Source organism: Sorex araneus, chromosome 1 (assembly GCF_027595985.1).
Source record: "Sorex araneus isolate mSorAra2 chromosome 1, mSorAra2.pri, whole genome shotgun sequence".
Taxonomy (NCBI): Eukaryota; Metazoa; Chordata; class Mammalia; order Eulipotyphla; family Soricidae; genus Sorex; species Sorex araneus.
Window position 1 is genome coordinate 249624680 of NC_073302.1, and position 13634 is coordinate 249638313.

Here is a 13634-nt window from a genome sequence, read left to right on the forward strand (position 1 = left end):
TCTTCACTAATCTCTCTTTCCTGCTATATGCCTTTCAATCTCAGGGCCTTTGCATCCGCTGTTCCCTCTGCTGGATTTTCTCTAACTCCATATCTCCTCACCACTCTCTTGCTTGGGGGGGGGGCAGGAAATTCATATACAATGTGATATCATACCAGCTACCCCCAGACCTTTGCTGGGATCCATGAGACCAACACAATTTCTCTAGAAGTCCTAAAATTTATACATCTTTTCAACAGTCTACACTGCACCTATAAATCACTGCCAATATATTTTAAGTTGGTTGTAGAAGCTATGTGATAGATAGGAAGCTGACGGTCAGAATTATCCATTAGGCTTGAACACACACATAAAAATAGAATCTACAGTGCTCTAAAAGCATCTTAGCTAACTCCAGTAAATGCAATTTGCACTACATGCCATTTCTTCAACCTTCAAGATTATTTTGGATTTTAGGCCAGGATTTCGCTGCTGTTAACTGACTTAAATTCCCTACAGAACAGCTCTCACCAAGCTACAATTTGGATTCTGGCCAGCCCTTACAAAGCAGACATTGTAAGGACTCCTCTCCGACTTGTGTTATCATGCAGATGAGAAGCATCTATTTCATCTCTCAGACACCCTCACATGGCAGTCCAGCAAGACACATTACTTTGGGACCTGGAAGAACTTTTATTTACCACTAAAAAATGTTGAGAACTCTTTTACCACTGACGGTAAGATTTTGAAAATCTTGGTGCTTTCACTGACAGGAAAACTGGGTCCAAACTGAGAAACCATCTTCGGGGCAGAGAGAAAGAACAACAGGTAAAGCACTTGCCTTACATGCAGCCCAATTTGATTCAATCCCCAACATCCTATATGTTCCCTGAGCCTGCCAGAAGTGATCCCTGAATGCAGAACCAGGAGTAAGCCCTGAGCACAAGCCAGCTGTGGCCCCAAAACAAGAAAACAAATCAAAAAAATTATAACTTATCTTTTTTAAAATGCAATTTTTAACATGCTATTGAAATATTTAATATCTAAGTGCAATTTTTATTTTATTTTATTATTTTTTTTTTTGCTTTTTGGGTCACACCTGGCAATGCACAGGGGTTACTCCTGGCTCTGCACTCAGGAATTACTCCTGGCGGTGCTCAGGGGACCATATGGGATGCTGGGATTTGAACCCGGGTCGGCCGCGTGCAAGGCAAACGCCCTACCCGCTGTGCTATCTCTCCAGCCCCCAGTGCAATTTTTAACATGCTATTGAAATATTTAATATCTAAGTGCAATTTTTAACATGCTATTGAAATATTTCCTTTTTCCTCTTCACATTTTTTAATGAATCACCATGAGATAAACAGTTAAAAAGTTGTTCATAATTGGGTTTCATCATACATACATTTTATAAAACTATAACCCATTTTTAGTCGTACAGAATTATCTTTCTCTATGAACTACATATCATTTTAGTCACAAAGTCTTCTTCTGTTTTCCCTTAGCCTGATATGATTTCCCTCAGCAGCCTGCATTAAATACAAACCACCTCCTATGTTTTTTGAGTGGAAAGAGTAGAAAGAGTACATGAAAGTAATCAGGCTAAGATAAAGGTGAAAAGTGCATTCTAGGTAGAAGAGTCTCTGTAAATAACATGTGCAAACATCTGGAGGTATGAAAGTACCTGTCTTGGCGAACAAGGAAGAATTTAACATGAGGATGACAGGAAGAGAAAACACAACACATATAACAAGATGCAGACAGCCTAGGGGCTCTGCCCGCAGATATCTGTGTGCTTCAGGTCACTTCGAACCCTGATTTCTCAAACACGACCTCAAAGGCAGTGCTTCCTGTCCAATTCAACCAGACCCTTTCCACACAGGCACCTACACAGATCCACTCCCCTGTACTCTCCCTTCATTACTCCATTTATCTTCCTTCATTATGCTCATGAACCTGATAATTTCTCAGTTTTATACTAGATAATTTTTCTATTCATTCAACCAGTATGAAATGAGTACGTAGGTGTTGGGATGATAACTAACATAAAATTGTAAATACATGCTATGGTCGACAGCTGGGATGGAATAACATAAAAAGTCCTGCTTACCAGAGCTTAAACTCCACTGAGGGAGAAGTTAGTGGCCATATAAACTAACAGTACCTGTTCAGTTTGAGAATGTGAAGCTGAGATGGCTATGTCATCCACTGTTGTTATCTAACAGACAAAGGAAATACAGGTTCAGATCTCAAGAGGCAGGACAGACTAAAAAAGACTAGAATAGTGGCATTAGAAGCCTAATAAAACTGATCATGTAAATGAAAGAAGAGACAAAAATAGGAAAAGGAAGATTCCAAGGAAACAAAAACAGCTGTAGCAAAAGGAATCAGGGATAGAAACTGAGAGGCAGTTAAGAAGCAATCATGAAATTAGAAGAAAATGAAACCTTGAAAGCAAAAGGAAAAGATGTGAATGGGGAAATGCCCAACAATGTCAAAATTAGCAAAAATGCAATTGAGTGAAAACTAAAAAGAGGACTGTGGGTTTTTGTAATTAGATCATTAATGATCCTGCAAGAGAAATTTTCATGATGGGCTAGGACAAAAGTCAGATCGTTCAGACTGAAGAATTGAGAAAAAGGAGGCAGGAAAGATCTAGAAAAGGTCATTTTAAGAGAAAATAGCCTTGGTGATGGAAGCACCTAAAAGTTGGCCTGGAAGATTATTTTCACTAGTATCTCCAAGTGGTCATTCATTCTTAATGAAGTATTTTTATAAGGCACCAGTATGTTTCTTTAAAAACAAGATGAGCATTAATTAAAATCTAATAGAATAATTAGATCTTAACTGCACAACTGGCACCATTGTATATGTATTTGTAATATAGAACCCTTAAAAAATAAATTATAATATTAGAATAAATTAAAATATTTATAATATGGAGACCTTGCCAATAAACACAATTGGCAAGGGTTCCACATTACTGGAGATCAGCTGGGGATTCACTCTCCTTTCAGCAGATTTACACAAAGCTGTCAGATGAGGAAAGAGACAACACAGGAAGTCCCACAAAATGGTTCTAGAGACCAAGTGACAAATATCCCCACCCATATTGCCCCGGTCTAAAGTCACTGGGAGAGCCCACCTACCTCCAAAGGAGAAATGAAGTCTGCCTTGGGCCAAGAAGAACAAGAGAAAAACAGATTATCATGGGCAAAGGGCACTCTGCCACATAAAGTACCAGGTCTAAGATCATCTAACAGCGCAGAGAAGAATCAAGTAACTAACCCAACAATATTCAGTAGTCTCCAAGGAACCTTACTGTTTTACGTTACCTCTCATTTCATTGTATTGAGCCCACCCCTCATTTTCTCATTTCCCCAACTAACACAGTGGATAATTTATGCAGCAAGGGTTCCATAGTACTGAAGAGCTATATATATTGCAACAAGTGAAATGTGTGCACAAGGGAAGCAGGTAGAATGTTAAAAATAAGGAAGAGTATCATAACTTTGGTGCTTTAGAGCTGAGATTGTAGCTGATGGTTATTGCATTCTATAATATGGATGGGCCCCAAAGGGTTCTTATATCTGTCATATGCCTCCCAGAAGATTAAAAGCACTGATGTGTTAAGGGGAATTGTGAGTCTGAAGATAAAAGATAAATGAAAAATGTATTTCACTCTGGCATCACCAAACACCTCCTTATTGCAGACTGTCACTTGGTCTTTGCAGGCCCTGTTTCTTCTGCCTAGAATTATTTTCTCTCAGAGGTCATCAAGATCATTACTCAGATACTACTATCTCAAGAAAATCCTTCTACCCATCCCTATTTTTTCTATAGCACTTCCCAAAGTCTGAAATACCATATACGCATTGTATGTATTTACTCACGAAATAATAAACATAAAATGCATAGTACAATTTTTTTCTTGCATTAAAGTGGGAGTTCCACAGAACAGCATTATTTGTCTACTTCCTTTATGCTCTATGTCTTGCACATACAACGTTTGGAGCCCCATAAGCATCTCTTTGAATGGCTGAATTGAGTGTCAGCAAAGGAGTAAAAAATAGTAGGCATCACAAGTAGACAAATATCAGGTACCGAAAGCATTCTACTTCTGAGGTTGGATTCTAGTGCTGGAAGTCATCATCAGAGGAACATTCTCTGAGAATTAGAATTTAACATAACTCTATAGTACTATAAGAATATGAGCAAGCATTCCAAATCAAACCAGTATGCCTACTCAAGTATAATACACAACTGCATGTTTTCCTACTTAATAAAATGGTCAGATGGGGAAAACTGGGCCCCCAAAGCTGTCATTTTCATTCCTTAACTAGTTCGGTATAACTTACCAATGTGAGTTTCTTTGATTTCTCTTTCTTACCTACTTGCTGTGACAAGTACTTCCAATACTAAATATTTCAGTGCAGTGGTAATTGTGAACAACCTTGTCTTTTGCCTGACCTCAGAGGAAAAGTTTTTCATTTTTCCCCTTTACAGATGATGTGGGCTGTAGGTTAATTTCCTTTTGCTGGGGACACACCCCACAGTGCTCAATGCTTATTCCTGGCCCTGTGCTCAGGGATCACACCTGTTGGGGTTCAAGGGACTGTAGTGATGACAGGGATCTATTTGAAGAAAAAGTTATTTAAAGTTTGAACCTATTTTCCCTTGGACATCTATCTGAAGATGCTTTCAAAGTGATTTTTATTAATACAAACTAAAAGACCTAGCAATGTCAGCTGAGGGTCAGAGAGATCATTCAACATACATTAAGCATGTGCAAGGCCCAGAGTTCAACCCCCCAGTACCACATGCCTCCTCACTAACATTGCCAGATATGGCCCCTATAATCAGTAAAAGTCAGTTGAACTGAGAGAAAGGGGTAGAGAAGTGAAGAGACCACCTGCACACATCAGCTCATACACAGAGATGTAAAGTTTAAAAATCCAGAAACTTTTTTATGCAACAACTCAAAAAACTCATTTTCAACCCACCAACTGTATTCCCCGGAGCCAAGAACAACAAGACAGTAGTAACAAGCCCTGCTTCTGAGGTCTGGCCCTGACATTTACTCAGTTGATACTCACTCTCATTTCTTCAATACATATGTTTTTATACAGCTTAAATGCGTGCAAGGATATAAAACTACTATGCCAACAATAAACTACTAGGCAGAAAGGTATTTTTAAATTTTTTATGTTAATCCAGAGGACATACATAAAAGAACTGTTACTCTAAATTACATTCAGATTCAAAAAGTCCTGGGACTCAAATGGCACAGTGAGCTCAGAGAATAGCTCCACACATGATTAATCAAATTTTCTAGGTATGAAACCAGAATCTTCTAGATATCTTCAGAACAAAAAGCCTGGGGTGTTATTATTAGAACTGTTGTCAGTAATAATTTTTTACCATTTCAGCCACTTAACCAAGTAAAACATATGTGTCACAAGTAACTACATACAACCCACCTACCAAAAGATCCTCAATACCCCACTAAACCAAACAAATTTGCCAAGGGGAAATGTAATACTAACATGTTATGGTCTTTTTCAAAGGTCTATTCTTAGACATAAAACAAACTCTCTTTAATTAAAACCTTTGCTTATAAACACATTTCCTGAGTAAGTAAAGCCTAACAAATCCAATATGAGTGAAACACTGTACCTCGGGAAGCAGAATGAAGCCCCAAATCATTTCCAATGGTAGTTTCACATAACCTTTCACCACTTGCCCCACAATGGCAAACGCACAACCTTAAACTAAGTAAAAGCCTTCTAAATTTAGATATGCTCCAATAATGCACCTTAAGTTATATGTAAGCTTCAGTAAATTATTTATCAAGCCTCTTATCTTTAATAATGAGATATCATGTTTTACTCATAGTCAGAATGGAAAGAAAGCTGTTATACCATATATTATTGTACCAAAACTCAGAGTTTCCAGTCTATATTTAGTTCATATGAAAATGGAAGCAAAGACGCAAACCAAGCTAAAAATACAACATTCTACAAAAAAAAAAGAGAGAGAGAGAAAGAGAGAGAGAGAGAGAGAGAGAGAGAGAGAGAGATTTTTAAATGGATTAAAATCTGGCTTTATTTGGTCCATTAAATGTTGGGAACAGTTAGCAGCACCTTAACTTTGCTAGAATCGAGTTCAGCAAAGTACTACCCATATGTCAGATCCATAGGCTACAAAAAACTCAAAAAAATTTTTATGTGCTTAATAATTTTTTAAGAATATTTCTGAATACATAAAAATTATTTGAGGGGGGCTGGAGCGGTAGTACAGTGGGTAGGGCATTTAACTTGCATGCAGCCAACCCAGGTTTGATTCCCAGCATCCCATATGGTCCCCCGAGCAGCACCAGGAATAATTTCTGAATGCAGAGCCAGGAGCATCCCCTGTGCATCGCTGGGTATGACCCAAAAAGAAAAAAAAATTATTTGAAATTAAAGTTTCAATGTCCTTAAATAAAGGTTTATTAGAACACAGTCACACTTACTCATTTAAATATTGTCTTCCAATAGAGTCGAGTAATTCTGACAGACTTTATGGTTCTGAACACTTAAAATATTCACTAATCAGTCTTTATGAAAACAGTCAATTGCTGTACTAAATGAACAATATTATTCTTGACTGTTCTTATTAGTATTATTCAAGAGATCGTCCTGCTTACCACCTATCATGATATAAAACATTTTTTAAAAGATGTAAAATATTCCACTTGCTTCTCATATGTAGTTTCTGGACAATAAACCTATTGACATTACTTATTCTCATCTCTTAACATCTTCTGGCATATTTTTTGCTTACCATCTATTTGGATCATCACACAATCCAATGTTCCTACCCAGAATTGTGGCTAAAAGTTTTAAATATTTTCTGGGCTGGAAAGGTAGTACAATAGGTAGGGTATTAGCCTTGCATGCAGTTGTCCCAGTCCCCCAAGCAACGACAGGAGTAATTTTTAAGTGCAAACCCAGAAGTTATCCCATCACCAGGTGTGGATCAAAAAGAAAAAAAAAGTTTAAAATATGTTCTATTCTATTCACTGCTGTATTTTGAATTCTGTGTGAGCCATCATAACCCAATAATTGACTGCCAACTACCAATTTAAAAAGGTTTCTTCTCTACTTACCTAAAGAATATGGTGAAAGATAATCTTTTAATTATCTTAAAACATACTGCATATACTGCATATTACGGATGGAAAAAACCATTAATCAATATTTCAACATGTTTCTTTACCAATAATGTAAAAGTGATTGCTCATATGTTCTTCACGTTAAACTACAGTTACTAACAAAAGAATGTGATTATTATTATTTTGGGGAGCCAGGCTGAGTGGTTTTCAGGGACTACTTCTAGCTCAGTAGTGGGGACTCACTCCTGGTGGCTAGGGGGACCTTGTGGCTCCTTGGATCAAATCTGGTCTCCATCCTGCAGAGCACGCACTCGCCCAGTTAAGCCACCTCTCAAGCCCTAGTTTAACACTTCTTTTAAATTCAAGTGTAATATCACAAGGCTCAAAATCCTTTCCAGTATTTAGACACGCTTCACCTTAACGTAGATTCATTCATGACCAATCCAAGTTAACCATAAAAAGACATAACTATCAACCACATGAGCACATGCTTATCCTAATTAATAGAGATTTCTGACATACAAAGCTTCAAGACCTTGGCCGAGATGAGTCACTGCCAGAAAAAGTCACTGAGATGGTTTCCATTTGCTTATCCTGCCTGCTTCACATCCACTGAATAACCGCAGTCTATAAGCCCAGATGAGGCTCTTCCAACCAGTCTGGCAAAATGAGACTGTGATTCGTTGACCAACCAAAAGCAAACAAAATCTCCCTCACATTCAGGTTCAAAACAAAACTGGTCTGAGTTTATATTAGTATTGTTAAACAATGTCTCCTATTCAGGGATACCTGTGAATTCTCTCTAAGAGTAAATCAGATTATAACTCAACCACTTTGAGACACCAATAGAATTTAGAACTAATAGCGAGGATAGATAGAAAGGAAAAGAAACAGCCAGTTACAAGACCTTCCAGCTTTCCCACGTTGGTACTATTTCCCCTCCTGTAAACAAGTGCCCCTGCCCTTCGGAAAACTAGAGTTCACAAAATACCTCGCAGCTGAGTTAGCTATCTGAACTCCCACATAGCTCATACAAAGAACAAAAAACAGGTGTGTAAAAGAGAAATCGAGCAACAGTAAGGATAAAGTGAGTATAGCAAAGATAAATATCCAGGAAAAAAAAATTTTTAAAAAAATAGGGAAACAAGAAGATAATATGGGGCTCTGTGAGGAAGTACTAAAATTAAATGTGCACATTAAAAAGCACTAATTTTTAAAGCTTGCCAGTCTCCATTGAGATGGCCGCAGGGGGCTGCTAACCCCCCAGGCAGTGCTCAAAAACCCTTCCTGGCAATTTTTGACCAAACACACTGGACTGTTCAATGCTCAGACCCGAGGCTGTGATGCTGCTCAGGACCTGGGGCTTTAGGGGTCACCAGAATCACCCGGGTAGTGGTTGGACAGGCTAGTTTTTTTTAAAAAAATCTCTATCTACTGCAAAAAAAAATTTATATTTATGGTATTGTTCAAAAATAATCCATATTTTTCTTCCACAGTTAAGTAAATGGCAATCAACCATGTTAAGCTGAACCATAGGAAATTTCCCATATTCAACCATTTTCTCCCAACTTTACGAGGTATAATTAACAAAGCTGTATGTGCTTGAAGTATGATGATCTGACAGACGATGAACACTGAAATGATAACCACAGTTAAGTTCATTAACCTGTATATTACTTCAAGTAACAATTTTTTTGTGGTTACGTAGTGAGAAAGATAGCACAGAGCACAACGGGTAGGGCGTTTGCCTTGCAAGTGGCCAACCGGGTTCGATTCCTCCGTCCCTCTCAGAGAGCCGGGCAAGCTACCAAGAGTATCTTGCCCACATGGCAGAGCCTGGCAAGCTACTCTGGTCGCATTCGATATGCCAAAAATAGTAACAACAAGTCTCACAATGGAGATGTTATTGGTGCCCGCTCGAGCAAATTGATGAACAAAGGGATGGCAGTGATATAGTGATGTAATGAGACATGGAGATGTGTGTGTGTGTGTGTGTGTGTGTGTGTGTGTGTATCTTCATTTACTTGTGTCTAGCTATTTTTTTAGCACATAGGGACTTTCCAAACACATCAAGAAAATAATGACAGGTTGTGAGATGACAACTCTTAGCCTGGGTTGAGCGGGAGATGACTGACCCTGGATCCCCGCCCCTCAGAGCGCCCTCTCATGCTCTCATTTACTACTGCAGGCACTGCTTCACTTTTCAAGGAGAGTCTGGGAACACTTCAAATGCCAGAGCTAACAGTTACTCACTAAGTTAAATTATTTAAAACATTACCCAGTTCTTACAGCAAAGAATACTTTAAATACAGTAACTATTTAAGTTAGTGAACTGTACTATCTCAGTACCCAAGTGGATATCAAACAACTCTAGGACCCTATGAATCTTAAAGAAAACTATCAGAACAACTGCATTTCAATGATGATGTCTCGATACCTACAAAGCAATATCAGTGAGTACATCATACAGTCATTCTTTTAAAATCATGTTTAAAGAGAGTAAGACATTTGCCTTGCATGCGGCTGACCCAGGTTCAATCCCTGGCATACCATATGTCCCTTGAGCACTGCCAGGAATGATTCCTGAGTATAGAGCCAGGAGTAACCCCTGAGCACCACCGGGTGTGGCTCAAAAACAGAAAAAAAATTTTTTCAAATCCCATGTTTGACCTCTAAGTGCAACTCAGCGTGACATAAGCGTCTATCTATACAAGCAAAAAGAGTTATAAAGACAGAGCACCTCTATGTGCACCTATGTATATATATAAATATAACTGCATATATTACACACACCATTCCAGACTGCTTGATGATGCTATTAGCCTCTCACGTGTCAGCCTCTCACAGCTAGTGGACCCTTGGTGTATGTGCAAGATGTATAATCAAGTATCACTGCTGTCTCAAAAACATTAGGCCTGAAGGCTGGTCACTCACCTATAGCAGGCTCTCCCATCTTACACCCCTCTGTAGGACATAAAGAGACAGGAATAAGACATCCCAGGGCCTTGCATACAGTCAACCCTAGTTCCATCCTCGGCACCAGAGGGTCCCCCCAAGAATGAGGAGGTGCAGCCATGGCGGCTCCCAAGCAATGACAGGCCACCCAGGAACACACTCTCGGGTCCACAAATGAACTGCTGGCCAGGTGGGATGAGAATCGCCCAGCAATAATCTTTTTCTAAAGACTTCCCTTTACTGCTACCTGAATCATAATTAAGGACTGTAGACCTTAAATTTAACAGTTATCATTCTAAGCAACCCTCCACTGTCCTCATTTTCTTTCCTGAGAATCAGGATGTGATAAAAAACTTAAATGATTAAAACATGTAGCCTATCTGAACAGTCTGGATTGGGGTGGGGGGAGGAAAGTAGGAACAGACAGGAAGACTGAGAGTCCCTGGTCTCAGCAGTCTTAGGCTCTGATGTCTAGGGCTGATACGTGGAAGAGTTGATAAACATATACATTTTCAGGGGTTGATATAGCATGCAGAATTTTTGTTTTGTTTTGGGGCCACACTCAGTCAAGCTGAGGTTACTCCTGGCTTTGTGCTCGGAGATCATTCCTGGCAGGGCTTGGGGGACCATATGTGGTGCTGGGGATAAGTCTGGATTGATGCATGCAAGGCAAACGCCCTATCCATTGTACTACTGTCCAAGCCCTAAAGAGCAGAATTTCTAAAATTCAGCATAACTATGGAAACTTAAGGAAAAATTCACTTACTGATCACTTATCTCTACTTTAGCAAAATGTACAAAATATTTTTTATGAAAAAGTCAATTTTATTGAAAAATCAACAATAACTCTGCTTTCTAAATTTATGACAACTCTTTTTCTTAATAAACTTTTGGTCTCAATAAATTCTTGTTTTACCCCAAACCATAGAGTATCAAATTTTAAGGAACACAGTCAGTCTGTGCTATTAGTGCAAGTTCAATTAAACCTAAAATTTTTTGCAATATTTCCATCAAGCCTAGCAAGGTACCTGTGGCCTATTCGATATGCCAAAAACAGTAAAAACAAGTTGCACAATGGAGACGTTACTGGTGCCCACTCGAGCCAATCGATGAACAATGATGCGACATTGCTACAGTGCTATTTCCATCAAATTTCTTGTTTGACTACCAATTCAAATAAGAGCCACATCTAAATTTAATTTCAAACAGTACCAATTTACTGGTTAATCCTGATATGCATGGTATAGTATAGCAGGTTCATTTGCCTTGAACATACTCAACTTAGGTTTGATCCCCCAGGACCCCAGGTGGTCCCCTGAGCATAGCCAGAAGTGCAGAAGTGTTCCCTGAATGCAGCGCCAGGAATAAGACCTGAACACCACCTGGAATGGCCCCCAAAACACTATCACTGTCACTGTCATCCCATTGCTCATCAATTGTTCAAGTGGGCAGCAGTAACGTCTCCATTGTGAGACTTGTTACTGTTTTTGGCATATCAAATACGCCATGGGTAGCTTGCCGCTCAGGAGAGATGCTATTGGTAGCTTGCCGGGCTCTTCGAGAGAGGCAGAGGAATCAAACCTCGGTCAGCCAGCATGCAAGGCAAACACCCTACCTGATGTGCTATCTTTCTAGCACCCCCCAAAAACAAAACTATATATATATATGTACACATGTATATGTATATTCTCCAAGTGTGCATGGGATTTAAACCATTAAGAAATGCATCTGAACATGATTAACAGAATGTTATTACCTTTAAGAACATGAATATTTGAAATGTTAAAAGGACTGCTAGGGAAGTCCCTGTCTTGATTAGCCTTTATCTTATAAAACTACACCACAAATCTCATGAAATTCAAAAATGCCACTGTTTAAAAGGAGTTAGTTGCATGATACGAGCTAAAAGAAAAAGCAGACAAAAAAAAAACAAAGAAACCCTCACATTTTTTCCAAGTGCATCCTGTTAACAGCTGAATGTGTGCCTGCACATAATTCAGAGAATGAGAGAATGAGACAGGCAAATACAAACAATGAAACAGAAAATAGACACACAATGAAAAGTTCTATTTTCACTTAGGAATCCACTGGCTCAGAAAGCAAATTTTCAGAAAAAGAAATACATAATGAATAAACTTGGGCAAATTTAGTTTTAAATATAGTACACAAAACCAGCGATTTAACTGGTTCCCTTCTCAAATTCCTCCTTGAGGTCCCCCAGTGATAACAGACTCCATGATGATGACCTTTAAAGTAAGATGAAAATTAGCATAAACAAACTTTACACATATTTACTTTGTATATGCTCAGAGCTATGTATAGGCTATATATGCTCAGAGTCAAATTATCTCTCAAGTTTAGCTTTCAGAGGTCAACTGTTCCAAAAGCAGCTCAGTAAATTAATCTCCTTGCATCACAATGATGTTTCTTTTGCATTATTAAAAAAAATAGAGGGGTGTGCAGTTAAAAATCTGACTCTACATTTAGCAGAACCCCAAGATGATAAATGCTAGCCTGCTGTTTGTACCATGCAGGGCGCGGTTATCCGAGAGCATCGTCACCGGCCTGTCCTGGGGCTTCTACCGTCCAAGGGACAGCAGGAGGAAAGTGTCACATCCCCACTACATCACTAACCCCAATATGAGAGGGCCAGGAGAGGGGCAGGATGCAGCCGGCGGAGAGGGAAGGAATACTGATAGGGCTCCCACAGTCTGGACCCTCAGCTCTCAGCTCCCCTGTGCAACCTACACGCTCTATCCAATCAGAGCACGCCAGAGAGGACCAAAAACCAAAATAATCCTTCTAAGTTCCCCGAGTGGGAACTCCCAGTCGCGCTGTATGCGTTTTTCCCACGCTCCCTTAAAGTCACAGGTTCCCGGCTTCTCCAGCCCTGCCCGCAGGATTGGCTCCAGCCTGGACCCTCGCCTTCGGCTCCGCTCGGACCCACCAGAATCCCTCCCAGGCCCACCGCGCGGTCCGACTCCCGCAGGCCCCGCCCACACGCCGAGGCCCCGCCCCCCGCGCGGCTCCCGGCGTTCCCGGGGATTGCCCCCAGACCGCCGATCTCTTCGGCCCCGGCCGCCCGCTCCCTTTCCACGTTCCTCTCGCGCTGCCTCACCTTGGTCCGGAGCTGCCCCGAAGTGGACACTTTGCGGATCAGTTTCTGGGGGCCTCCCTCTTGCTCCGCTTCGCTGTCGGATGAATCCTCTCCAGGCCCCGCCGAGGCGGCGGCAGGAGTGACCGCGGCGCTGGTCCCCGCGGCTGCTCCAGGAGGGAGGTGCTGACCGCCGGCCCCGGCCATCCTCTCGGACTCCTGCAGGGATACAGCACACCCAGTTGCCGCCACCATCTTCCAGTCCCAACTCTCCCGCCCCCCCCCCCCGGGTGTCCCGCGGGTTAAGGGGGCGGCAGAGCACCAGACCTTTCGGGAGGGGGCCCGCCACCATCTCCGCACCGGAGGGACAGAGCCGCCGCCGCCGCCGCGGTTGGGGGGCCCGACGTGCACCTAGAGCCCCGAGCACTCAGCCTCGGGATTTGGGGAGGC

The 13634-nt window shown here is 40.8% G+C and overlaps 1 protein-coding gene across 5 annotated transcripts in view; it reads right to left on the reverse strand.

Moving 5' to 3' along the window:
- Nucleotides 1-13634, reverse strand: part of DGKH (diacylglycerol kinase eta) — a 213777-nt gene that overhangs the window by 192805 nt on the left and 7338 nt on the right. For 4 of the 5 annotated variants that reach the window (XM_055133507.1, XM_055133278.1, XM_055133331.1 and 1 more), the window contains exon 2: nt 13209-13403. In XM_055133507.1, coding sequence (XP_054989482.1) covers nt 13209-13403 — 195 coding nt within the window. Of the gene's footprint in view, nt 1-13208; nt 13404-13511; nt 13534-13634 lie in introns of those variants that run through there. The other variant, XM_055133442.1, reaches the window with a different exon arrangement.